General features: G+C 46.0%; 1 protein-coding gene across 1 annotated transcript in view; it reads right to left on the bottom strand.

Moving 5' to 3' along the window:
* The window catches only part of gpc1a (glypican 1a), an 88829-nt gene extending 76575 nt beyond the window's left edge, over nucleotides 1-12254 (bottom strand). Inside the window, exon 1 of the mRNA XM_061239870.1 lies at nucleotides 11472-12254. Coding sequence (XP_061095854.1) covers nucleotides 11472-11625 — 154 coding nt within the window. The 5' untranslated portion in view covers nucleotides 11626-12254. The remainder of the gene's footprint in view (nucleotides 1-11471) is intronic.
* Nucleotides 12255-27984: the final 15730 nt, after the last annotated feature.

The raw sequence follows: 27984 nt of genomic DNA on the forward strand, positions 1-27984 counted from the left end.
AACAAGTGATCGGAAAGACCCCCACGGTCTTCGATCTAGACCTCGACAAGTCGAATAAGGTGTCTTAGCGCAGGGCTAAAACAAAAACCTTTTGGGATAAGAATGGGCACCCTTGTTCTTAACAGACTTACTGAAGGACGCGCAGGAGCGTCAGGCTGAAGACACTCGGCACAGGGGAGTGCCACGGGAGCTTAAACGTCCCTTCTCCAGGCAGAGGCTGTGATCCTGTGAGCTCGTTCCAGGCTCATTTAGGGCATTAACATTCTACGTCACGAGGCTTTTGACACACTTAAGAGTCCAATTAAAGTGTGAGAGAAACGCTGCAGTCGAAGTTAGAGTCGTCGCTCGAACCCACTGCCGAACTTTCCGGCCGCTAGACAAAGATCAGCTCGTCTGCTTTCCAGGTTTGATCCCCCGGTCGCCTAATTTGCAGGCAAAATTGTGCAAAGAGCCTTAATTAATATTGAAAGGGGATGAGGGAAATATGGCAGGGGATGGAGTGAATTATTCAGAGCCGTCGGATTTGTGAAATCTCATTGTCTTTTCAAACTGCGGAGCGGACACACGGCGGCAATACCAGCCCACGGGTGAAACCCAGAGTGGACACAATACAAAGTCAGACACAGACAGCTACAGACTCAGTACAGAGCAGAATTAGAGACAGTACTACTGACGCTAGATTCAGTACAGACCTAACAAGCTCCAGACTCAACACAAAATCAGAAAAACTTACAGTACAGATGAATATTTAAACACTGGGAGCATTTGTCATGACAAAAACCTAACTGTCATTCTGTAATTGCATGGTAGTAAGATGAAGGGAGTTGGAGTATAATAAAACACTGGGGCATGCTGGGTAAGGGTGGGGGCAGTCAGTCTGACGGACAGGGCCCATGCGTGCTGTCGCTAATGGTCACGTTAAACACGCTTTTACTGCTGTGAATTCATTAGTGTCGGGTCCAGGCCAGAGGTCCTGACAGCGTTGAGCGTGGGTTATGGGCCCGGTGCGTTCCCCTGCCTCCTGTAACTGCGTTTCACAGCGTGCCTGACGGCCGGCTGCCAAGGAGCAGGCCAATCAAAGTGATCTTTTCTGCTTTCGCAAATTATCCAGTTTTACTCCTTTCCGCCTCTCCCAATTGGACAAGCGCTGGGAGAGCTGCAGCCAGCATGAAGGGCGAACGCCGTCTACACACGTGACGCGATTCTTTCAGCTGCGCTACGCTATCGTGCTAACGCGCTAAAGCCGCCATGGCATTACACGAACAGAGACGGTCAAAACGCAGCTCTGATCTCAAAATAAAAGTATTCAATATTGGGGGGTGAGGGTGGGGGGGTGTTAAGTACATTCCCCTCCCCCCCAAACAATAGATACAAATCCTGAACACATTCTCACACGATGTGGACCAGCTTCGCCACATCTATGAGGCAGGACAGGAGGGAGATGTGGCGACACAAGGCTTATTTTAGTGGGAATGTGGGGGAAAAAAGCCAATAATTCCCAACAATTAAATAAGTGAGAGAGAGAGAGAGAGGGACGAGAGGGAGAGGCCCACAGGTCTGAGGTGTCCTTAAGAGAGAGACCCACAGGTCTGAGGTGTGTTTAAGAGAGAGAGACCCACAGGTATGAGGTGATCTGAAGACCCACAGGTCTGAGGTGTGTTTAAGAGAGAGAGACCCACAGATCAGAGGTGTCCTGAAGAGAGAGAGACCCACAGGTATGAGGTGATCTGAAGAGAGAGACCCACAGGTCTGAGGTGTGTTTAAGAGAGAGACCCACAGGTATGAGGTGATCTGAAGAGAGAGACCCACAGGTCTGAGGTGTGTTTAAGAGAGAGAGACCCACAGATCAGAGGTGTCCTGAAGAGAGAGAGACCCACAGGTCTGAGGTGTGTTTAAGAGAGAGAGACCCACAGATCAGAGGTGTCCTGAAGAGAGAGAGATCCACAGGTCTGAGGTGTGTTTAAGAGAGAGAGACCCACAGATCAGAGGTGTCCTGAAGAGAGAGAGACCCACAGGTCTGATGTGTCCTTATTAACAGAAGCGGAGGAAAAGCAGTTCTTGAAGGACCATCTGTGAATATCAGATTGAAGATATGAGTCACAGGGGAATACAGTGGCTGTTTGAACAGTCATTCTGAAAATGTGACTTAATTGGGGGATAATTTAGCACATTTGCTTGCTAAATTACTAAATGACATTAGCATTCTACATTATGAAGTTTCCTACACAAATATAGTCCAATTGAAGTGTGAGGACATTAGGCATGATTTTACTATTAAAATAAGGCTAGAGTTAATGCCTATGGGTTTCCAGCAACCAATATTGTCAAAACAATAGACCAGTTTACCAAACAATATACAGTACCTGTTGTATTCATAGGTGTCTTACGTCTATATATTTTAGCCAAAGCAACATCCAGAAGGTGTGATAGAAAAATATATTCTTATATATTTTATATGTGTTGCAAATGGCAAGGTGAACTTCCCAACTCAATAATCAATAAAGTCTCTCTATCTGTTCTGTTCTGTTCTATTCTGTTGCATGGAAGATAGCCTTTTCAACAAAATAGTTAAATGCTAATAATTATCACTTAAAATAATTATGTCTCAGTCCACTGATTTTTATTCTCATTAGCTTCTCCCGATAATTATATTTTTGTTCTTAGCCCTGATGTAGTATTCATTAATTTTAAATTTAGAGTTGCTAAATTGTGCATAATACTGTGTAAAAATATTATTCTAATGTTGGAGTTATCCAGGGAAAAAGCTTCAGCCAAATTACTTATTACTACTGATAAATGTATACTTGCAGAAATTAGCATTAAACATATCATGGGTACTCATGGCTTGTCCTATACAAGAGTGATAAAAATTTATACATTTGGTTTAGTGCACTGCTGAACACAGTCGCAAGCATGAACTGCACAAAGTGCTATGACACATAAACACAGTCTCTATGGTAACAATGAACAGTAAATATGGCCTCTGTATTATAACCAATAGTGGACGCCAGGGATAATTGCATATAACGAGGGTAGGCATGCCATCACAGAGAAACCAAGCAGGAAGCCATCGGAGCAAGAAGTACGTAGGTACCAACAAAATAGAACGACCTCAATGGTTACCGACGGGTACCCTCCATCTATACCCAGCTGAAAAAAACAGCTCAAGCTTGATCAGCATTGAAACAGCTGGTAGCTGGCTGACCAGCTCAGACCAGCTTCCAGCTTGACATGGTTTGACAAGGTCAAGCTTGCCAATGCTAGTCGACCAGCTCATGCCCAGCTAGACCAGCTTATGACCAGCTTGACTACCTACTACTATTTTCTACTACCTGGTGAAGCTGGCAGAGCTGGATTTTACAGTAGGGTACAGCTAAATATCTTAAAGAACCCAGAAAGTACAGCCATAAATGATCCACAATCCACCAATCACAATCAAACCCTTGTTCTATTTCTAATTACCCACATTCTTTCTATTTTGTTCGTTTTGATGTGAAAAGTAATGGCACCCCTGAAAGGCATCTGTTCTAAAAGTTCTACCAATAAGAAAAAGGACAACCTCTGCAGTTAATATAACCTCTGCAGGGTACAAATATAAACAGGACAAATCTGCACATTTTAATGTGCAAATACTATTTATTGGCTAAGTAAAAAAAAAAAAAAACAGTGCATGAGGCAACAGTTTGGACACCCTGTCAGTCAATGCTTGTCAGGCATTAACACCTCTTTTGGCAGAAATCACCAAACATTCCTGATTTTCTATTATTACCTTTCCCCACTCCCCCGTGTATAACCATTCTAGTCCAGTAATATATACAAGTATATATTTTTCATATACCTATAAGATACTTCATAGAGGGCTGACCCACTGCCAGGACTCGATGCTGACTGTACAAGCCTCCAGATAAAAATCAGCTCTCCACTGCTGTCAGCTCCTCTCCCTTCCAGGTTCGATCCCCCGGTCGCCTAATTTGTCTGCCCGTTTTGCGAAAGCCTCAATTAATATTGAAAGCAGGAGACAGAAATATGGCAGGGGATCCGAGTGAATTATTCAGAGCCGTCGGATTTGTGAAATCTCATTGTCGTTTTGTGATGTGGAAGAACAGGCGGGAGCAGTACCAGCCCAGGGGAAAAACCCAGCACAAAACCAGCACAGACAGAACCAGCTACAGACACTGTACAGAGCAGAAATACAGACAGTACTACAGACACCAGATTCAGTTCAGAAAGAACTCAATTCAGATCCAGTGCAGGTCTGGATTCAGTGTAGATAGGTCTGAAATCTGATTCAGTACAGATAGAAACTGCTACAGACTGTGCTGCAGACACCAGATTCAGTACAGACTGAACCAGCTCTCGCTGAACATTTCATGAGGTAAATGAAGGTTTAGCCCAAATGCAGCATGAGTATCAGTTAGCCAGTTCATGCTCCCATAGCTAGGAGTGTTATCTATGGACAGTGAACTACTTGATGCCGTTGAATTACATCTGATTTGCGGAGCGCTTTTTACAAAGGCACTTTACAGAGAAAACAAGTAAGAGGAAATTGGGTGAAAACTAGGCCTGAACCTCCCCCCCAAAAAGCAATCAAGGTAAAAACCAGTGAAGAAAAACACTCAAGCAGTGCAGAGAAAAACCCCCCAAGGAAATAGGTCTCAGCAGGAACCCAGCTTTAGAGAGGGGGCCCATCTTCCTCTGGCTGCCCCAATATACGAGTAAAGACAGGCTGAATGGAACCAAAAATGTAATGAGGGACCTATCAGAGCAAATAAACAAATGGGTTGGGAAGATTACAGTCTGAGATTTTAAACTAGCTGCTAAAATAAACTACTAATCCTGCCTGGCAACAGCATGCTTAGGTATTATCTTACAGTGGGGCGGATTCACTCTCATGCCAGTCTTAAATCAAGCCCCGCCCGATCACCACAGTAAATATTCACTGGGCTGATGTGACAAGGGCCCTGTCACTCCATCATCCAGTCAGGAGCTAAGCATCTACACAGCCACTTATTGACTGATCAGGTCACGCCATAAATCCAATTAACTCAATATGAAGCCTCTGCCTCCCTCCCCCTCCCTCTCTCTTACATACTATCCATCTGTAGCTTTCTCTCTTTCTTACAGGTGAACTCTCTCTCATTATCCCTCTCTCTCTCTCATTAATTAATTCTCTCTCTGGTACAGGTGGCGTAAGACAGGCCGTTTTCTGTTCTCCGGACCGCACACTGACGGTTGTTTCTATTCGGCAACTCTGGTGATGGTGTCACCTTGAACAAACCGTGGCAAGGTCAGGTGTCTCTCCGTGGTCCTGTCGTTCGTCATGAGTGTACAGGCACTGCCATGACTGTCATTCCGGTGTGTGTGTGTGTGTGTGTGTGTGTGTGTGTGTGAGGAAGAGAGTCAGTTCCTCCATCTACAGTACCCTGCTACCACATCGATAATCTTTCAGACTGCCAGGCAGTGATGGCTTCCTGACTCATATCCCCTGGGGGGGCGGGCAGCGGTGTGTGACCCTGTTTCCTGTGCCGGCCTGTCTCACCCCACAGCACACCAGCTGAGACCGGGGACCTCCAGCCCAGCAGAGCTGCAAGAACATGGGGGGCGCGCTGAACCCCAACATCAGATGGCCAACATCAGGGGAGCAGAAGAGGAGGAGAAGAAAAGAAGAGAAAGAGAAAAGAAGAAAGAGTGCCACTCCCTCAGTGGTGAGCCTTGCTTTGGGAGACTCTCACTTCACGACTCTCTATCCTTTCATTAAAATAAAAAAACATAATACCTAATCACAGAGTATTGTATTAACTGTATTAACTCCCCCCCACACACACACACACACATTCACTCAAGTGCATACACACACACACTTTGTTTAACCAGTGCAGAATGCAGATGCATGAATTTTATTGGGGCAGTCTCCAGAACAACATCAAACACAATGTGGCCCTTTCCCACCACCGGTGGCAGTTTAATACGCTGGCTGACTGTACTGACATCAGCAGATTAGGAAGAGAGTGTGTGTGTGTGAGAGTGTGTGTGTACACACACACACACACACAGGAAGTATAAAGAGCAAACCAGCGTGGATATTTACCTACACAGCGGGTAAAGGGAGGGGACAGAGAGGGAGAGGAGTCGTTTTAGAGACGGGAGCGCATTAAAACGCCGCGCCTCACCATGCTGACATCAGCAGCCCAGAATTCGCCCGCCGAAGGTGACAGGCACCCCAGACTGAAAGGCCCCCGTTCTTTACGCACTTGAACACGAGCGCTTAAAACCGCTCTCTCCGGCCTGACGGCCAATGAACTACTTTCACTTATAAAAAAAAAAATCAATAGTGTCCAATCACTCGCAGTATAGCCGAGATGGAGAAAAAGGAACGGAGGACAAAAGGAAGAGAAAGTGGAAAGGGAAAGCCCACAGAAGGAGAAACGAGGACTGCAGAAAAAAAGCTTTATCGTCCGTCCCCAGTGAGCAACCGCCAGAATCGAGACATCTAGAGAGGTGGAAATCTAGGTTGAGAGCCATTTTGACATTGCAGGCTAGCCCCAGTATAGCTCAGGTTTTCTATGGATATAGACTGGCTATGTCCTAGTCGCCAAGAAAACTTTCACCGTTAAACCGAAAAGTAGCCGGGTTTTCACCTGAACGCCCGGACGGCGTTTCACCGACTTTACACCGCAAGAATGTTCACTGGGTAGTGAGCACTTGCCATCAACTTGCCTCAAACAATCACCTTCACTGCAAATGACTGACCTCTCATCAGTGCCCATCTATAGAGGCGAGAGTGCATCAGCGGAGGAAGCTAACAGGTGGAGATAACACCACTCTTAGGTTTAGCCCAAGTCTATTCTGGTCTAAAGACACAGGTTCCAGGGCTGACAGCAGACACGTACATACTCAAGTACTCAAAACCGGGTCTCGGCCAAGAGACGGCTAAGTCAAGTACAGCCAGAGAATGACAATGGAGTCTAAGAGAAACAACAGGTCTACATTTCACCGTCCCCGACACACACGGTGAAAGCTACCCTTTCCGAACACGGCAGAGGAGAACGCGGCTTCCGCGGTATTTGGTGTTCAGGAGGGCCTCCGCGATCCCTGTGGAACAATGGAGAAAGGTGATCTCCATTGTGGAGGAACTCCTAAGGAAACACGACACAGGCTGTGGCCCGTAGTGGTCTGGACACAGCGAGGAGCCGGCCCGCTCTGGGGCTCCGAGGACATCACAAGCCACAGGGAAGAGTCATTTGTGATTGACAGGCAGCCAGGGACCCCTCCCAACCCCACCCCGGCAAGAGCTACAGCACTGCAGATTTTCCGCTTCAACAGTTACTGTCTACTGAAACCATGAAGGAATGATCGTAACATTCCCATTCTCATTCCTTTAGAACCACACATTCCCAGGAATAAGAAAGGGCAATGCTGCAATCCAACTGTGATTGATTCTCCTTTTTTTTTTTTTTTGCCAAATTCAATTAATATAACAAAATACGTATGTGGAAACCAGGGGGGTTTTTTTTCCTCACAGGAGTCTAACTCACTACTGTCTGGGTGAATAAAATATGATGGAATCTTTCAATGATTTATGAGAGCCATTTTAAAGGTGTCCACGGCAGCATAGGCAGAAATATTCATATACTTGGGCCTGAAGAGAACTATGTGGATCAGAACATAGTTCTCTTCAGGCCCAATCAGAAGGGTGTTGTGGTTCAGCCAAGATAACTGGGTGTGCCAGGATACTATTTAAGTGGCTGTGGTCCATCCTGGCTGACCCATCCCTACACCAGTGGTCCACAATCCTAACTGGGCCTTGCCTCCATTAAAGCAGGGCTGGGACTGAACACAATAACCCACCCACAGTTTCTGCATCTTCAATGTACAGTCTCCAGGTACATTTAGGAGCTTTAAGAGAACAGATCTGAGAATCTCTATGCCACTGTAACATGGACAGCCACTGGTTCTCAATTAGACCCAGTAAACTGAACTCCTGTGAAGTATTAATTTATGCTCAATTTTTACTACATAAAACTATTTGTTTATTATTCAAGGTATGTCTGAAAGTACAATCACAGGGATATGTGTGTGTCTGTGTGTTTATGTGTGCATGTGTGTCTGTGTGTGTATGTGTGTGTCTGTGTGTTTATGTGTGTGTGTGTGTCTGTGTGTTTATGTGTGTGTGTGTCTTTGTATGTATGTGTGTGGGCGTGTATGTGCGCATGTGCGTGTCTGCGCGTTGATGTGTGCGTGTGTATGAACGTGTGTGTTTGTGTGTGTGGGGACTGCAGGGCACTGCAGTGAAATACAACTAGATATAGGCTACTAAACAACCCAACAGATTAGACATTCAGACTTTGAGGGCTGTCACAGAGATCTGCTTCAGCACAAGCCCAGGCTATTGATTCTGATGGTTAATAACTGTGATTGAGAGTGCCTCCTGACTGAAGTGTTTACACAGGATTGAGACGGCTCAACGGTGACTCCAACTCTCAAACAAGGCAGGGCTCCCCAGTCCCACAGATGCTACAAATACGTCTCGTCGAGCATTTCATGTTTTCTCCCAGCGCATGGCGGAGGGGGAGTTTTAATAATTAAGATCTAGCAGACAGCAGCAGTCGCTGTTTGGTGCCGCAGCTTTGAAGCTGCCATCTGGAAACAAAAGGGGGGTAAGAAATGCCTCCCATAGTCTCAAATTTCCGAACGCAGATTATTCATGCTAAATTAATGCTCTTCAGACTGTACAGGACATTAAGAATTACACGCCGCTCAGACTCCGGGAAGGGAGCGCAGACAGAGGGAGAATGGAGCAGCGTTAAAGGATAATCTTCCACTGTACTTATCTTTTGTTAAGCTGTGGGAAAAGATGTTCAATGAAGCAGATGTTTACTTTGACAGAGCTTAATGGGTAATGTCATTTCCTGCCATTAACCTGTTGTCTGCATTTGCTAAATGCATAAGGGGGGGAGCATTTTATCAGCTCCGTAACAGTTCTGGGCATAGCAGCCTGTGAAAATGCCTTTCGGTGGATTCTTTCCTGGTATCAAGCCTGAGAAGTTGGAGAATGTCCACAGAGGCTACGTTCGGCCTTGTCTGTGACTGCATGACTGCCCGGAGCCAATCGAATGAGAGGTGCATTGCATCCCTGCGGTGATGACATCACATGATGACATAACACCTGGGCTCTCCTCTGGCGCAGACATACCATGGCAGAATGCGTGTACATCTGAGAAGCAGCCAGTGGGAGGCAAGAGAGTGTGTTGCCATGACTAGCAGCAAAGCACCTTGACATTTCAAAGGGCTTTTTTTTTCACTTTGTAGCTAAACGATTATAAAATAATATTCTATACAAGACCAAACAGGCAGGTCTACAGTTTGAACACATCCGTGTTCCTAGGTCCCAGTCCAGAAGTTTAGGAGATCCAGCAGGCACTGTACAATAATATATGCGTTTGGACCTCTTGCTTTATGACGCAGAGGCCAAGAGTTAAACCTAGTCGGCCCTGTACTGTACCCACAGTAACTGACCCACAGTAAATAGGTCAGTGGGAATGAGAAGCAGACAAACCTCAGGCCTCTGTGAAGAGACGCTGGAAAAAACGCAGCGGTATATCAGCGCAGTAACAGTGACGGCCCGGGCCCCCGCTGTGGACCTGTTCGTTTAAGGGTGAAAAAATATGAGCGTCTCAGTTTAACGGCATAACCCGCTGTGAACAGGATGGGAATCTGCTGGCTTCCATCAGCTGAATGTCATCCATGTGTTTGGGAACAGCCACACTTCTAACCAAGTAGAGTTTTTTTGCAACGCTCTAGCCTCTCAAGAGCAGGGACAACAGTTTAGTCTTTCTATGAGCCAACGTAATAGGTGCCACGCAGGACCTAACAGATCCGAGCAGATCTAATCGGGTGATGAGTGTCAAAGGTGGGATGAAATCCAGACATCTTTGGATAGTGAACGCTCCCAATGTACATGAAGCAATGATGATTAAGGAAAATTAATTAAGTAATGGAAAAAATTCAAAAACAAAAAAAAGCTCCTTCATCACAGTGAGTGGACATGTATAAAGCCACAACAACAACAACAAAACTCCCGATATACTCTGTATTGTGTTCGTATTGGAAAAAATAAAATAAAAATGTTTCTCATGAACTTACTGCAAAGCAACGAGAGTGGGCGAAAGGCACACAAAGCCACTGGCTTTCCAGCTAACGATCGATGCTGCGTCGGGGATTTCTCTGTCCGAAAAACGAATGAATAACAAAACGCAGGAGAGGCCGGAGCCAGCTGGCAGCGCGGGAGACAGCAATAAGCCAGTGGCCAGATGGAGAATGATAGTGGGACTGTTTGAAGTGAAGGAGGGGTCGAGTGGAAGCGCGACAGACAGATGTAAAAGATAACGCTGTTACTCGTAGGGACGAAAATCAAGCGGTCCGTGCGTCTTTGACACAGCAAGTTACGATATGAGTCATCCAACTGTGACAGCAAATGCCGAGAGAGAGAGGAGTCCCAGCGGATAATTATATCTATCTGTTTCAACACTGCCAATTATATAAGAAAGAAAAAGGAAGAATATCATTATGGTTATTATTGCACTAAACAACAATAAAAGTATCTAATACCAGCAATAATAATAATAATAATAATAATAATAATAATAATAATGTCATTTTTTTCATACTCTTTGCTTTTAAAGTTTCATATGCCTCTGTAACATCGTAAATTATTCGTAGCTATAATCACTTCGAATATTTCTCACGAGCCAATGAGCATTTGAATACTTAATTATTTGAACGTTCTATTATACCCGGCCAAAATCTTACTATAATAACCGAACAGTTCTTACTTATAAGTAAGTTGAGTTTCACGTCTAAGAGAGGTAATACAGGTGTATATATATTTTTTATAATCGCGTCTGTTGCGTTAGTGATGCAGGACAATAACGTTCTGAATAATAATTCATTTTTGATAAGTGAATTTTGCTGCAGTTCCAGACTGTGTGGTGGTCGCTTATCTGTCAGACTGCGACTAGGCAACAGAAGCGCAAATCGTGAAAACTTATACTTAACCGTAACGACACAAACTTTATAAGTAGCCTACTCCCGTCAGCTCTGCTATAATATCTGAAATAGCTCATGCGTGCGCACAGGTTAAGCTATACGAAAACACAAGAAATTTTCATGTTGAGAACTGCACCAGGACATATTTTAGCGATTTCCAGAACTATTCTGTACAAAAGACAATGACATGCTCCACTTTGAAATGTAAATCGATTGCGCACCACTCGCTTTAAACACTGAGAACAATCTTATCTTTATTTGCCTAACACGCAATTAGTGCCGTGTATCACGACGCCTTGGGCAACAGACCAACCTTAGCCTGTAGCATCATGTGCCTTCGTATCGCCAAATCTTTATAACCAATGATCAGACGAGAGCCATACACATATTTACAGTCCGGGCAAATATGATTAAATTCTACTCACCAGATATTTCTGTCTGCGGGACCCCGCTGAGGCTGAAGCCCTTGCCGCTGTAGAATTGCCTGACATCCGAGCAACTCCGTGGTTTGCTGCTGGTGTTGTCTCCAAAAACAGGGATAGCAAGGAAGCAGAATAAAAACGCCAACGGAAAATCCATACTGGCAATCGGGCGAAATAGCCACTACACGGTAAGGCGCAAATCCGCGAGCAAGTGCGATAAATTCAACAAAGTCTCAAAGAATCCACTCTGTTTCTTGCCAGCTGTAAGCTCCCACTATAGATGTTGTTGCTGCACTTGAGACACAGCAAATACCAGCTAAACCAGTGTCCTGCAAAATTCTAAACCGAAATGACAGTGTATGCCGGTACTGACATAAATAAGTCCAGTTCTCTCAGTACTTGCTTCTCCAATAAAATGAAAATGAGTCACTTGACTAATCCGAAGCCATTCATGTTATACGTGCACAATTCTCGATAGCTTCAGCGTACTTTTTTCAAATCGTTTTGTTGAAGGTGTTAGACGACCTTAGGGGACATAAACCGTAACGAAGGAAAACGACGTAAAATATGCCAACGCGTAATCCAAGAGGCAATAGGGGAAAATGAACGTGGCAGCTGAAACAAGCTGCAAAAAACAAAACAAAAAAAACGAAAAGAGGTTTCACGAAAAGGAGCGGTGAAATGCAGAGACGCGGCAGTGGAAGTGCGTGTTATGCTGGTACTGGAGCGCAAAGGTTTTCAGCAGTCGGGAGCGCTCAGCTCGGCTTTATTGTGGTGATGCTCCTGTGGTACTGCCCCGTGTAGTGGCGGCGAGGAACGCACCACCTGCAGGCAAAGCGCGTCTGCTGCGGATCTTCCCCACAGGATGTTGCATCAAACTAGCCAGCCGGCCAATCCAGATCGGATTTTTCCCCGTGTACACTACAGGCAGGTTGTGATTGACTGGTTCAGTGTCGATTAGGTCTGGTCCAGCACAAAGTAACGTATTCAAAAGAAGACTATTCTCACCACTGTAAATTTGTTTTATTTGGCAATTTAGTGTCAATCTTTAGGGTATCCTATAAATGTAAAATGTAAGTCAGTGTTTAATTAACACAGAGCATTTTACTTACTGTACATTATAGTTTGTATAGTGTGTGTGTGTGTGTGTGTGTGTGTGTGCGCGCGCGCGCACGCGCGCGCCAGTGGTCATAAAGGACAGTTATTTTTGAACGGGTTGAAACTAGCCTTCATTTCAGCCGAATGGCCACAGACTGATCAATGCGGAGTCTGTGTGCTAGTTTTTACCATAGAGTGCAAGAAACACAAGACAAGTCGTGACTTGTCCCAGCGGCTCGGTCTTGTCATTTTGGCAAATAAATTCTTTTCCAAAGCCACACTTTTGGTTTTGCTCTTACTTGGAAGCACTCAAGGTGCAGACGTCCATTTTGGCAGGGAGAAGTTGTGTAATTTATGCATTTACATGTCTCTGTATTCCTCTAAGTTGTTTCCAGAAGAGGCAGTCCCGCTGAGCCAGCAAGCTTCTTCATTTCTTGTGTAATATCTCATATTAGGCCTCAGTCACACAGCCATTTTACCTCAAAAGCACCCTCAGATGTTTTGTTTATTTTTCTTTTGTTTTTTCACAAAATAGTAAGCAAGGTCAGAAGTCTCCAAAGTTGAAGAAGTAAATGAATATGCTCATATCTTTTATATTCCCCGCATTAATGAGTACATAAGCAAAAAAAAAGAACATATCAATTTGCTTCTTCAACTTAGGTGAGTTGAAGAAGTAAATAAAACTTCTATTTATTATTAAACCTTGTTCTGTATACTGCATACTGTAGCTGTGTACCAACAGTTACAGTACCATTGAGTCTGTGAAAACCTGCCCCCTGTAATGTAGCTCATAGCCGTGCCATCTGGATTAGTCTGGAATTTTACAGCACATGTTGTTCAGTTTACCAGTTATTTGCTGTGTCCAGAACATTTTTTGTCCAGTTACAAACAAGGTTCCAAAGCTACTGTAGCAAAACATGACCAGGGCAAGAAATCATCACAGACAAGTTATTGTACAGTATTCTCCTGGTCCTCCTGCTTATCTTAGCTTATCTCAAAGGTGAGAGGCTACAGTTACAGGTCAAAGGTCAGAGGCCAGAAAAACTGTTTTCTATTCATTATTATTTTTGGAAATGTCAGTCCATTATGGATAAGGTTAATGGTTTTCATTATTCATTTTTAAATTACACCTGAAATTTGAATAGAAAAAAAATGTTTCCCGGACCTACACCTGTTCAGAACATTGAGAAAACTTCTTGTGCAGAATGATTTTGGGTGCCTCTTAACTTTTGCACTATCTTGCATTTGCATGCAAATGTTGATGTATCATCTTTTCCTCAACAGTTATATTCATAATATAATATCGTCTTTTTGGGACTGTATGAATTGTTCAGACAGTTGTGACATTCACCAATCTCATACTAGCTATGCTTGAAATTTGATCTGGTCATAAGCTGGTCTAGTTGGGTATGAGCTGGTCAACCAGCTAGTGCTGGTAGCTTGTCTGAGCTGGTCAACCAGCTACCAGCTGGAAGGAGGTCTTAACTGGTCAACTAGCTAAACCATGTTGAGTTGGGAGCTGGTCTGAATGGGCTACCTACTAGCTGTTTAAAAAGCAGTTTTTTTTCAGCAGGATACAAACGCGTGTGCACACACACACACAAATACACAAAGGGACGATTTCCGCTTTATGCAGAAAAAACCGAGGTCTGTGCTGTGCCCAAAAAAAAGGTCAAAGCAAAACAAAAACAGACAGGCTGTAAAAAGTGCAAAAGCCTCATTAAGCCGGGTAGGAAATGTAATACAGTACAAACGAGAGACTTTGGCCCTCTTTCGTTTCTATCCGCCATGTTTTTCTCATTGGTCATGTCACTCGAATGAGCGATGCCAGTGTGCTGTTAAAAAGGCGTTGGCCTGCCCTGGCGCTCGCCGGTCGCCGGTCGGTGCAGGGAGACTCTGCTGAGAGCGTTATGTAATTAGCGTGCGCCAAAGCCACGCTGCCTTCACATTTCCTACATCTGGCTTATTTAAACTTTTATTGGATTCAACCAGAAAAGGCACTCCCGCCTGAAAGGAGGGAGGGAAAGAGGGGGAAGGAGGGGTGGAGGAGAGCGAGGTGAGACGATATATCAGGGTTGTGTAGAAAAGTCCCGATTAATGTCTGACGTCCCCCACCTACAAACACACACCCACACATGCATACACACCCATACACAAATACAACCACCCAGAAATAAAGGGACAGTGGTTGTACATTTTTGTTCGTCAAGGATTATATTTCCCAATTGTACCCGGAATGTACAATAATGCTTCCTTTAGGTAGAAAATAGTATATTTTCCAAGCAAAAAAGGTACAAATTAATGATATATTGCTGGCTATTTTATGAATCTAGAGTGCACATGGACACACACACACTCATGCACACAAGCAAACACACACATACATGCATACACGCACATATACACACAAAAACTGTCACATATACCCTGATGTAATGTCCATAGTGTGTTGCATACTGTGGCACTTCTCCAGACAGTGGACATAGCGGTGTCTATGTACAGAGAGTACCTGCACTTCTAAATAAGCCAGTCCTAAAACCCTCAAACTATCATTCCAAATCCTGACATGTAAACAGCATTTTACTGACAGACACACACTCTGTCAGCGCCAGCACTCTAGAGTCTGACAAAAACAGTACTTTACCAATCTCCCTGCCTCTCTCCACCAACCACTCTTAATCAGGCTGCGGTGAAAACCCTTGGGGAGAGCCAGTCAGTCGTATGTACTTTATCTGCACTGTGGGTATGAGTGTGTTAACCCCTCTGTATAATGCATCTGCTCCTGGAGGTGCTGATCTCGCAGAAAACACACGCGCACGCACACACACACACCAGCATTTCCCACAGGATGTCAGGTAACTGAGGTGCAGAGGCTGCCAACCCTTGAGGGGGCCCCCCCCCCCCGCCACAGAAATACATTTTGGTAAAAATCTGATGTGCATTGAGAGAGAAATTAAGAGTCTAGATCTGTTCGGAATGCAGTGTTTTTGTAAGCAATCCAGTCATAAACCTCCTGCAGTTGTATAAACTTTTAAGTTGCTTGAGCCCACATTTAAGCATCAAAATGAAAGCCGTCACTTGTTGTACTGGTTTATTTAAAGCGTTTGGAATCACACTCCAATGCAGCATTGCAGGGGTTAAAAGAGACTAGCCGGTAGACTACCAGAAGCCTGCTCTCATCTCGGCATGGAGGGCAGGAGGGAGGTTTCGTTTACAATGTATTTCTGTTTCATTCTGAAACTGTAGCGGGACAAATGAAATCATGGCTGCCCACCATAGTTTGGTGAATTAGAAATACTGGACCCACGCTGCCCGCACACACCCACACATACACACTGATATTGTACACACACGCACATACACACTCATACACACACTGCACACACTCATACTGCTCACACACACACACACACACACACTAGCACATATCTTGAAAGTGTCAGTAGGGTGTTGACAGGACGCAGTGCTGGGCAGATCAGTGGAGCAGAAAGTGACAGGGGAAAGCCCCTCTCTCGTGATTCACTCAGTGCGTCTGCTGTCTGTTTAATTGCACTGTGCCTTTGATGCCAAGATGCTTCTATTCCACTCTGTAGAGCTGCCAAGCAACTGCCCATTCGCCCTTCCCTGTCTGACTGTGCAAACTGACCTTCTGCTGCTATGGGTGCGTGCAAGGCAAAGAAAGCCTGCTGCTTGTTATGTGTGGTGCGTGAGTGTGTATGTGTGTATGCGCGTTTGTGTGTGTGTGTGTGTGTGTGTGTGTGAGAGAGAGAGAGTGTGACAGTGTGTGTGTTTGTGTGTGTGTGAGAGAGAGGGAGAAAGAGAGAGAGTATGGGTGTGTGGGTGTGCGCACGCATGAGTGTATGCATTTTTGTGCATCAGCATGCGTGTATATGTGTTGGGGTGTGTGGAGTGAGTGAGTGACAGAGTGACTGCAATAATTTGTGAAAGACAGACTACAGCCAGGTGTTTCATTCTAAAATGTCTGTCCTTTTTTGAATTAGTGTGGACACAAGCTACAGCTAAGACACAGAAGTATAGACGGAAAAAAATGCAATGGTAATATTTCCCCTGGTCTCTGTGTAACCATGTTTTCTGCATTCCTTTCTACTATCTCCATCTTTTTAATAAACATCCCAGCCTTTGCCTCGAGTCACTAGCTGTACGTCTCTGTGTAAACGGTGCGATCAGTGTCTGCTGTCTTTTCAGTGTCTATAGGAGAAGACAGGACAGTTCTGAGGCAGGACCCAAAATGCGTCAGGGGGGCAGAGTGGGGCGTCTGTCAGTGATCGCAGCTGACAGGTGGCTGCCCGACTTGGACTTTCACTCAAACACGTGCAAACACGCTTAAATCTGCCCGTCTGACACGAGGGATAACATGCCCTCTCCTGTGTGATGGAGGAGACCTGGCAGCTTAAAAACCACTGATTCATAACTGTCTGTGCTGCCTGCGCTCCAGTTACTGTACTTTCCATTGAAATATGTGTCCTCACTGCACTAAAAAAAATGTTTCCCACAGGATCCCTGTGATTCCATAAAAGAACCTTATCCAGTTAAAGTGTTCTTTGTTGGGAAAAATGGTTCTTTGCCTGGAAGCTTCCACACTTTACACCTATGACAGAGGGTTTCATAAAGAACCAAAAGGTGTTCCCCAATGGAATCAAGCCAAAGAACCCACTCAGAACCATTTCTAAGAGTGTGTGGTCTATATTCTGTACCCTCTCATTAAAGACATGTCTCTCATGGGCTGTGTAGCATTTGAAAGTGATTTCATTAACGCGCTGAGATGGGTAGCATGGAGTCTTATAGTAACTACACACTAGGAAAGGCAAAAAATGGCTGAGAGACATTGACCTTGTCATTGACAAAAAAATAAATACTCCTTGTGACATTTTTTTCCTGTAATTTTGGAGATGGGGATGTCTTCTGGTCATATCTCACAACTTTAGTGTGATAAGTAAGGAGTATCCCTCCTGACACTGAACATTGACAGATGGTCTGGTTGCCAGCGGTGCCTCCCCAATTGCGTGCAAAGGGCCCACGAAAAGGCCCATTCTTGACTTACAACTACTGTTTGAAATAGTGACCACAACGTATGTCTCTGGCCCCATCCCTCCTATAACCTGGGCCCACTCCTTCCCCCAGTTCACGATCGCAATTTACAGCCCTGGTTGCCAGAACAAAGGGAGTGTAAAACTCAGTTCAGATGGAGCAACGTGTTCATGCTGAAATAGTGTAAAATGTTTTACAGCAGATGTGTGGGCAGGATCGTAAGTACTGATGGATTTCTACCATAGAGCTGTCATCAGGCAGTGCAGCAGAAATCAAACTAAGTGAGGGCAATCCAGCAACAGGATGAAAAAGCCTCACAGGGACAGTGGCATATTTCACCGGGTTGAAATACACGTCGCCATGCAACCGTCTTCCCCGTTTAATTTCTCTCACTTCACCTGCCAATTACGCCTTCTCTCAGGTCTACCAATTCCATAAGCATTGTTGTAGGAAAAATGAGGATCAGGACACACTTTGCCTGGTGAAATTCTGCAGGTTTCAAACTCAGGAACTGAAGTTGAGTGCTGCGGAGTCTGTTTAAAAGAGTTTTGACAAATTTCGTTGGAATTAAGTTGATACTCTCTTTGATTGAAGCCATTTATTGATCCGCGTATTTTAAGTCTTCATTCTCTGAACAGAATTGATGGACATATTTTGCTGGAAAAGTTACGAGCTGGGACCATGGTAACGCAAGCAAAAGCGGTCATTAAAAGGCATAGCATGCGTGTGTGGAATACAGATCCAGCCGGCTCTCGTCACACCTCCGCAATAAAAATCTATTTGCGGAAAACACGACGTCAATCATTTTCCCCCCTTGTAGGAAAACGCCCTGCCGCTCATTACAATGAAAGGATTGCCATAACATCGCCGAGGCAAAGATTTAGAATGTCTGCGCCGTAACAAGTGTGTCGTTAAATCGCCGTTTGTAGAGAGCACCGTACATCATATCGGGGCGCTGGAATCTCGACCGGAGCGGAGCTGTTGAGGCGGTGAGCATACAGTGAATGTTTTCCACGCGGAACGTCCCACCAGCCGTGGCATTCCTTTCCCAAGTCACGCTTTGTGGGAAATCATCATTGGGGGAGAGTTCAGTTCTCTCAGTCCTGTTTTTTCATATGGGTAATAGACTAAATCTCAAAAGGCAATAAAATGTTTTGCTCTTTGCAAAAATGTGGTGTGAAAATACCACCCTGAAGTGTGCAACAGAAAACATAGATTGACTGGAAATGAGTTATTTCTATCTCCATTTCTAGCTCCATTTTTGTACTTTCCCCTGTTTTAGTTCTGCCCACCAGTTCTTCTCCAGTTTCTGTTCTGCCCACCCAAAGGGTTTTACCCATGAAATACTCATTTTTACCCTTTGAATAATAGGTTTTTGGAATGATTCTTTCATAATTCTTAGTCAGTGTTCTAGAACTCTGCCGCTTTCAATTACCGTTACTGATTGGTTTACCAGCATTAGAGTGCTCAGCTTAAAACCATTCTAATCACATATTTACATATTTGCTAAGCAGTTCTTTCATTCACATGTTTAACCTCAACATCTTTTACTTTTGTATCCAAAACTTTAGCTTTCAAACATTTGCCAGTGCACGTTGAATGGCCAGTGAAGACTGTTCTCATTTCCCTGTTTGAAACATTTTACAGAGGCCAAGTCTGCAAGTGAACCAACACTGATGGATACGGCTAATTAGCTAATTGAGCCTGAGTAAATGGTGGACACCAGACACACTCACAACCCGGGAGAAACTGGGTATCCCTGTATGTATTGGTTGGTTCATAAAACCAGCGGTATCATTCTTACAGTGGCACAAAATAAAAGTATTTTCAACTTGATATTTTGCATTTTCTAACCAGATCCCCTATCGTGCCCCCACCCCCTTTCCCCAACCCCTACCCCTATTGGCACTGCGTGTGTTAGCACTGAAAACCATAAATAGATGTTTTTTTAAAATGGTAACATAAAAGGCAACAGGAGAAAAATGAGGCACTGAAGAGGTGAACAATGGTAGAAAAAGAAGGGAGAGCAACCTTAGGATTGTTTATTGATTTTAGGAGAGGAAAAAGCAGCACTCTACGACCCCACTGCCCAGAGATGAAGCATATTGGGCCAGTTTCGTGACACAGATTAAGCCTAGTCCTTGACTAAACTGAGTTCTGTATGGAGAATCTCCATTCAGAATTGAATCTGAAGCATTGTGATTATGGGGGTTTGGCAGTGTGCCGCCGGCAGCCAGGGACAGAGCCCTCTGTCACAGTGTGCATCTCAGTGCAGGTGTATGCTGAGTCTGCTCTGATCTGATTTGATGAGTGCTTTAACAAATATGTAAAAGGTCAGAATGTCCTTATCTGAACAAACTAAGCTTGATGTACCAATCAGTGCTGGTAACGGAAAGCAATGGAGCTCTAGAACACTGGCTTAGAATTATGTAAAAGTACTCTTCAAGGAGTTAAAAGAAAAAAGTCTGCTACAATCGGTGTACTATTGCTTGTTGTAGTTCTATGGTTCCCTCCTATTGTTTCTTTACACAATTGCTCATTTAAATACCCCAATGTAATAAATGGCTGGCATTTATATCGCGCCTTTATCCAGAGCGCTGTACAATTGCTGCTTATCATTCACCCATTCATACACGCACTCACACACCAATGGTGATTGGCGGCCATGCAAGGCACCAACCAGCCCATCAGGAGCATTTTGGGGTCAGGTGTCTTGCTCAGGGACACTGTGACACAGGCCGGGCGGGGGATCGAACCGGGATCCCTCCGACTGCCAGACGACCGCTCTTACCGCCTGAGGCAATGTCGCCCTGTCACAATGCTGTTGTGGCTGGTAATGTTTAGTTTTTAATTAAAGGGATATCGACATTGCCGGCCTGGTGGAAATCGCAGGTGTCGTTTCTGGATGTTCGGGAACTTGAGTGATCCTCCAGGACGCCAGTTTTCTGGTTTACGGCAGTTCTGGTGACAGAGTAATGGAGAGAGGGGTGGGGTCCAGGTCGGAAACTCGATTTAGTCTAAAATTCGGCATTCAGAGTTTCACTCAGTGTAAGGCCCGTTGGGCCTGCAAAGGTGGGCCCTCTTTCTGAGTTTAAGGGAAGCGTTTAATTTCAACAAAACAAATACATCCGTCAGTTCAACCTTGGGCAAAGGCACTCACCGTGTAAAAGTCTCTCTGGTGCGATGTAGCATTATCCGCGTGTGAAAGAGCCCAGAAAAAAAAAAGGTTTTCAGAAAGAGGAAATTTTCAGATGCGGTTATTTCAGAGCAATGGAAAAATTGGTGGAAAGAAAATGTTGACCTGACTATACAGGAGGTGAACACGCTCACAGAATCAATAAGTCTTTTAAAATGAAGCCAGAGGATGTGTTTCTTCAAGGACACCTTGTGAGCTTCTTGGGAAGGATGTTTTGGCTTCAGCATTAGCATTCAGCAGGTGCACTCAGGGGGTATTTTCCATAAGTCCTGCTAGGTTCTCTAATAGGGGAAATTCAGTTTAGCGTTTCTATGGCTAGATGAGTGACAGAGTGAATGAGTGACTGAGTGACTTTTAGACAGTAGACTTCCTGATTGGCAGCCTCTCTCTTATACACTCCTATTCAAATGTTAATGCTACATTTAACAGAGGGGGGGGGCAGCCCCCTGACGATGATATTCTTATTGTGGATTGACAGTTCTGCCTCAGATGAAAATTAATATCACATTACCTCCGGCTTGACCTTCAAGTACTCTGAGCTGACCGGAGCTACTCTGCATCTATATTTGCATATTAGTTGATCGCAATATTTTCATACTTACTTAAACCATAATTCATGATGGAAGTCAGCAGAAGAGACCTAGTATATGTGTGTGTGTGTGTGTGTGTGTGTGTGAACACATGCTTGTGTGTGTGTGTGTGTGTGTGTGTGTATGTGTGCAGGAACGAGTGCTTGTGCGTGCGTGTGTGAACGTGTGCTTGTGTGTGTGCACGTGCTTATGTGTGTGCGTGCATGTGTGTGTATGCTCAGGGAGGGTGAGGCAGGTCATTAGCTCTCCCACGCCCCCCCCGGTCGCCCTGACCCCAGCCCTCCCCACGTCCCCATGGCGATCTCTCCCACAGCAGTACTGTCGGGGTTGGGTCTATCGTGCCGCTTGTGTTTTCGTTTAATAAAAAGAGCATAACTGCTGCATTCCGAGAGGCTTCGGTGTTATTGCTCCGAGGGGCTCCGCTGTATTACTGCACCCTGCGCTGTCGTCCTCACACAGGGCCGGGCTAACCCCTCGCAGGGAGACGCTGCTCCGTGTTAGACATGGTGCTGTCTGCTAGCCGTGGAGCTAAACTGTGCGTGTGTGTGTGTGTGTGCGTGTGGAGTGTGTGTGTGTGCGTGTGTGTGGGTGTGATGTGCTGTGCGTGTGGAGTGTGTGGTCTGTGTGTGTGCGTGTGCGTGTGTGTGTATGTGTATGTGGGTGTATGTGTGTGGTTTATCTGTGTGGTGTGTGTGTGTGTGTGCACACGCATATGCGTGAGTGTGTGTGTGTGCGTGTGTGTGTATGTGTGTGTATGTGGGTGTATGTGTGTGGTGTATCTGTGTGGTGTGTGTGTGTGTGTGTGCGCACGCATGTGCGTGAGTGTGTGTGTGTGTGTGTGTTCCTCTGCATTCTCCATCTGCTGCCCGGCCCTTTCGATTGCCCCATCGCCGAGGTTGGAAATGAATCTGGTGAGTTATGTGGAAAACACATGCGATCCACTGCAGTCCCTCCACACAGCACGGCGCATCAGTAACCATTAGTAACCCGTGTGGCCCACTTTCACTGGCACTAACCGCCCCGTAGCAGGGCCAGCGGTGCCCCGTTCTGACCATTACGAGGAGAAACGGGGCATTGCTCCTTCACCCTGACAAATGGAGTTTCATTTGTCTTCCCTGTCACCACAATTTCTGACCAACCTGCCAGATAGCGCAGTAATGTGCGTGAGTGTGAATGAGTCTGAGGGATGATCTATCCTCTATCCAGCCCTTCCCCAAGAACCGGCACGCACGCAAGTATCTGGTAATGGTGAACAGTCCCACGGTTTAGCCTGACTGTGTTCCCAGTGCGGGGGTGTGGGAGGGGTGTTCAGCCACCAAGCATCCCTGTGCAGTCTTCAGTCTGAAATGTCTTCCTTCTGTTTCACTCACGCATTTCAAGCCATAACAGGAGCCGCTACCTCCAGGTGATCAGAAGGTTGGGTGCCCCCCTTCCCCAAACCCCCCCCCAACCCCGGTCTACTAAACCAGACAGACCTTCTCCGGTTCGCAAGCGGGAAGCTATTTGCTAAACATATCAGCATGTCTGCTCGTCAACAGTCTGCATCTGGCCCATGTGTGCGATCCTAACCGGGCACTGACACCAACCCCCCCCCCTCAGCTGATAGACACCCCCTCCCCACCAAAGAATCTCTGCTATTTGTGGAAAATAATTACTAAGCAACGGCTACGACAAATGATCTGCAGCTTAACTCCTGCTGCGGGGCTGGGGCGTGGTGCTGGTGGCGGAGTGGAGCGGGGCGGTTCTGACAGCACTGCTCTCCCAGAACAACGCGTCCCTGGCAGCCTGTAACAGTCGATGGCTTTGAGCTGTAAATCCCCGGCCAGACCCCCACACCGCGAGCAGGAGCGGGCGAAGGCCTCCCCATCACTCACACCCCAAACAGGGAGGGGGGGGGGCAGCCCAATGTTCCCGAAGACAAAGTTGGAAAAACACGCTGATTAATAGTTCTGCACTGAAGCATGGGCCAACAGAGGAGATAAATACATAGCATATGTACATAAATACACAAACACACATAGACATATTCACACTTCTATGCACACATGCACACACACGTATGCAGACACACACGCACACACACACACTCTCACACACCCATGCACACATGCACACAGATATGTATGCAGACACACACACGCACGCATACACACACTCTCACACACCCACGCACACACACATACACACACACTCTCACACACGCATGCACACATGCACACACATACATATGCAGACACACACACATGCATACACACACACTCTCACACACTTATGCACACATGCACACACATACGTATGCAGACACACACACACACACACCCACGCATACATACACACTCACACACACAGGCACAGGCACACTCAGGTTCTCCCCCATGTCTGTCTCCATGGAGCCGGGCCAGGGGCTGGGACAGGGCCGGGCAGTCCAGCTCATGGAGAGGAGTGTGAGCCTGGAGCCGGCCTGAGGAGAGGGGAGAGGAGGGCCTGGGGCCCCACTGAGCCACGGGGCCCGGAGCCCCCACAGGAAGGCCTCAGCTCCAGGCTCAGCCCTGGGCTTCAGTGCATCAGTGGCTGGAGCACCGAGCCAATGAGAGCCCACGGGACAGAACTGGTGTCTTTTTCAGAAATAACACAACAACAAGTATTTCAGTCTTATATTTTTACTTATTTTGTTTGCTGTTTTTCTGAATAAGACAAAATATTGCCAATGAGGTGAGCCATTTCAATATTTGCCCATGGAATACAAAAAGTTCACTTGTCAAGTGAACATGCACTTATAACAAGCTCATATCTTCTACGTGAGAGGGGAAAAAAAACCCAAGATTAAAACGCTTGTTAAGCCAGTCACTTTTTACAGTGTTCTGCAATGTGCAAGGTGCTAAGTACTCAGCACTGGGGAGCAACAAGTGTAACAATAAACACTGTAATGTGCCAACAGCCTGGGGCCCATCCAGAGAGGGGGGGGTGGGGGCTGGCCCTCCATCAGGGTCCCTGTCCCAGCAGAATTTTTTTGGCGGGGTGGGGGGGGTTATTTTTAAAAACTGGCCCCAAATCAGCAGTTTGAAAATGGCAGCAGCCACGCTTGAATTAGCTCGCGTTCCGCGAGGGAAAACGCTGCGTGTGCGTCTGGACGGTCTGGAGCGTGTGTGGCCGGCGCACTGGAGCCCTGGGCTCCACGCTGCGGGAACCCCAGCGCACTGACGGCAGGCCTCCCTCTCCCTCCCCCTGGGCACCATCCTGCCTGACTGCTCGCCCTGAGGACAGCGGAGTAGCTTCTTTATCGTCCTTATGAACACACATTTAATACAGTCTGTGTGCCCCGGTACGACACATGCAGACATGCGTCTGTACATCTGTAACTAATACATTAGTGAGTAGTTAACAAAGACATTAACTTGAATTGAATTTCATGCTTAATTAATGTATTTGTACGTAAACTAATGTCATTATTTCATTGCAATTCCTGTACTCTACCCTTAAAGTGTCGTATTCCATTCAGTGAAGGGTGGAGACAGTCCTGCATTCAGGGGTTTTGGGGGCAGGTGGGGGGTGCACTAGGGGGGTACAATCGTACACCTCAGCCAGTGCCTGACTTTCACACTGACCCTGTTGTGATAAGCCGCTTCACGCTGACCTTACTGTGATGGGCTGCTGGACACTGGTCCAGCTGTGATAGGCTGCATCCTACACTAATCCAATTGCGATTGGATGCATGACGAACTGTTCCTGCTGTGATAGGCTGAATCCCACTGAAGCACACTGTAAATGCGCGGATCCAGCTGTGATAAGCAGTATCTCACGCTGTCTCTGCAGTGATTGGCTGCATCTTACACTAATCCAACTCTGATTGGATGCATCATGACCTGTTCCTGCTGTGGACGGCTCTATCAGACTGTAAATACACCAATCCAGCTGTAATGCGCTGCACCTTACACTGATCCAACAGCAATAGACCACATGTAAATCTGCTTCAGCTGTGACAGGCTGAACCTCGCGTTGATCACATTGCAGCATGCTTCTTGTGAGATTACTTGTCTTAGATCACACTGTGACATCACAGCTCCTGCTGTCATGGGCCGGAACATGATTTTCGAGGCTTCCGTGGGCTTGTGTGTATCCCTCTGCATAAGAGTAGATTTTTTGGAATATTTTTCATAGTCAGTGTTCTAGAACTCCATTGATTCAAATGACCAGTAGTGATTGTGACATCGGTGTTAGAATGTTCAGTTAAGAACATTGTAATCACATACTAGTGATCTTTCACCTTAAAGGGTTAACTGATCCCTGAGATGGGCTGAGTCAGGCTCTGACCTTGCTGAGACGGGTTAAAATAGGCAATGAAGACGTCAATGACACCAGGGGAGAAGGCCAACGTCGCCTGGAGACACCGTGGTGCTGAGCGTGAGAGAGCTCTCCGAGGGAGAGTCAGGGCCATCCTCACAGCATGGGAAACATGAGGTCACATCCAAGAGTCCTCATGCATTTCCTGGAGCCTACGACCTTTGACCCTGTCTCCTGATGGGAGTGTTTTTTTCTCTTCCATTCCACTCCCAACCTTGGCAGAACATGATAATGCATCAGCATCAACAGTCCCGGCATTGGTAAAGAGCGGAGCGACGCGTGTTAATCCAAGACACGGAATATCCTTCCCTCCGGTATCCGGGCGGGGTTCCCGCCGAGCGCGCCGAACCCACAGAGCCGCGGCGGTGAGTGACAGCCCTCGCGGGCCCCGCCGACGTGGCGGGAATGCCATTATGCTAATGGTGCGCTGGGGCCGGGGAGCGGAGGCCGCTGGCAGCCGGAGGATTAGCATTAGCGCCGCGGTGAATGCGTCTCGATGAATGAATCATAATTACCGGCGCTACGCTAACAACGGGGCCGCGAGCGAAGCCAGGCCGGGCGGCCATTTTGTCAGCTCCCCGCCGAGGTCTGGCTGCAATTACGCCGGGGGTTTCTTTCTCTCTCCTTTCTCACCTTCCCTCCGCCCCATTTTTTTTTTACCACGCGGTCGCTCTTCCAGCGGCCTTCGCGCAGGAGGGAACGAGGGGATTGTTTGGTCGGCTTTGAGGGAAAGGTCACAGCAGCGTGGGCTGTGTTAGCGATGCCTGGGCTAAGGCTGTGGGGTGTCATGAATGCTGAGGCGATACTGAGAGGGAGGCTTATTTATAGACCTGGTTAGCGCGAACTGGACCGCGCTGCCCGTGTCACTTCTGCGCGCGACAAAACCCGCCGGCAATACGGCCGCGGCTTCGGTTCCATTTTCTCAGAGACGGGCAGCCAAGTCCAAATTATAATTCAGTTTCAGGAGAAAAAAGGTGATGCAAAAATACAGATGGATAATGAGGCCAAAAAAAGGCAGGATTAGAGTACACGGACGAGCATACCCTTCTCACGTTTATTTAAAGGGCAGATTAAAGACTAAATATATGTAGTAAATACAACCTTGGCCCAAAATATTACTGTACAGCCCTACAGTATTTCAGACAGCATGTGAAAGGGTCAGGCTTTCTAAGGGTGGGAAGAGCCAGGTTTTAATGTGGTGAAATGCTCTGAATCTAACCAGAGCCCTGTTCCACAAAGCAGGATTAGCCAGATAAGTGCACTGAGTAAAACCCGGAACAGATCATTTTTCTTTAGTCTATGTTCCAGTTATGGGCAGGGTCTAATTTGTGGAACAGATGCCATGATCATTGACAATCATAATAAGAATCATAATAATAATGTATGCATGGATTTGAATGGCATTTCTTCTGCATTGGAGACTTTAGAGAAGTAAAACTCTATAATGGTGTTTTGTTGGCTATGCCAGGGATGGAGAAGTTAGTGTACGTATGTTTGCCAGCAGAATTTAAAAGCCCAACAAAACGCCCTCACACACAATTTCCTTTTCCTACAAACAGTTCCCTTGAAGAGTGACCTCAATTGTACATGTTTGTGATGGTTCTCTGTCCCAGAAATACACTCCCTCATAACCGTGTCATAAAGTCAGCATTCCAGACAATATTCCCTTGCATTTAAGCCACATCACAAGCCGGTTTCTTATTTCAAAGCTTCTCTTTATTTCATGAGTAATTCTAAAAACTGTGGGAAATATGAACAATGGACATTGTTATTAAAAAAAAAAAATAGACCTTATTGTTTAGTAAAGGGATTCCCATCATTCTTTGGGGCATTTTTGCACAGGTGCTAATGCAAGTGGATAATGAGCGATACACCACAGCTCCTCTTCATTACTGACTGCAGGTGAAACTGCACTGAACGTGTGGACATCTTACCTTGGCCTATGTCAAAGCAAAAGCAGTGAAAAATCACAATGCAACCCAAACAGAAGAATCACAATCACATTTCTCCTCTCCTGCTTTCCAAATTCATTGTTCACCCTGTTCAAGGTCATCTCAACCACAATACGAGCTGTCTCTCAGAGGGTAAATAACAAAAAGGCTTTAGATTAATACTTTGGCACTAAGGTACAAGTGCTGTGCTCTTGAAGCTATGCTTTTGCCTCAGGCGTTTGTGAGAATAAAAACACATTTCGGTTTGAGCGAGGAGAGGGGGAATAAGTGGTATTCTGCCGGTTTGTTCC

Source organism: Conger conger, chromosome 4 (genome assembly GCF_963514075.1).
Source record: "Conger conger chromosome 4, fConCon1.1, whole genome shotgun sequence".
Taxonomy (NCBI): domain Eukaryota; kingdom Metazoa; phylum Chordata; class Actinopteri; order Anguilliformes; family Congridae; genus Conger; species Conger conger.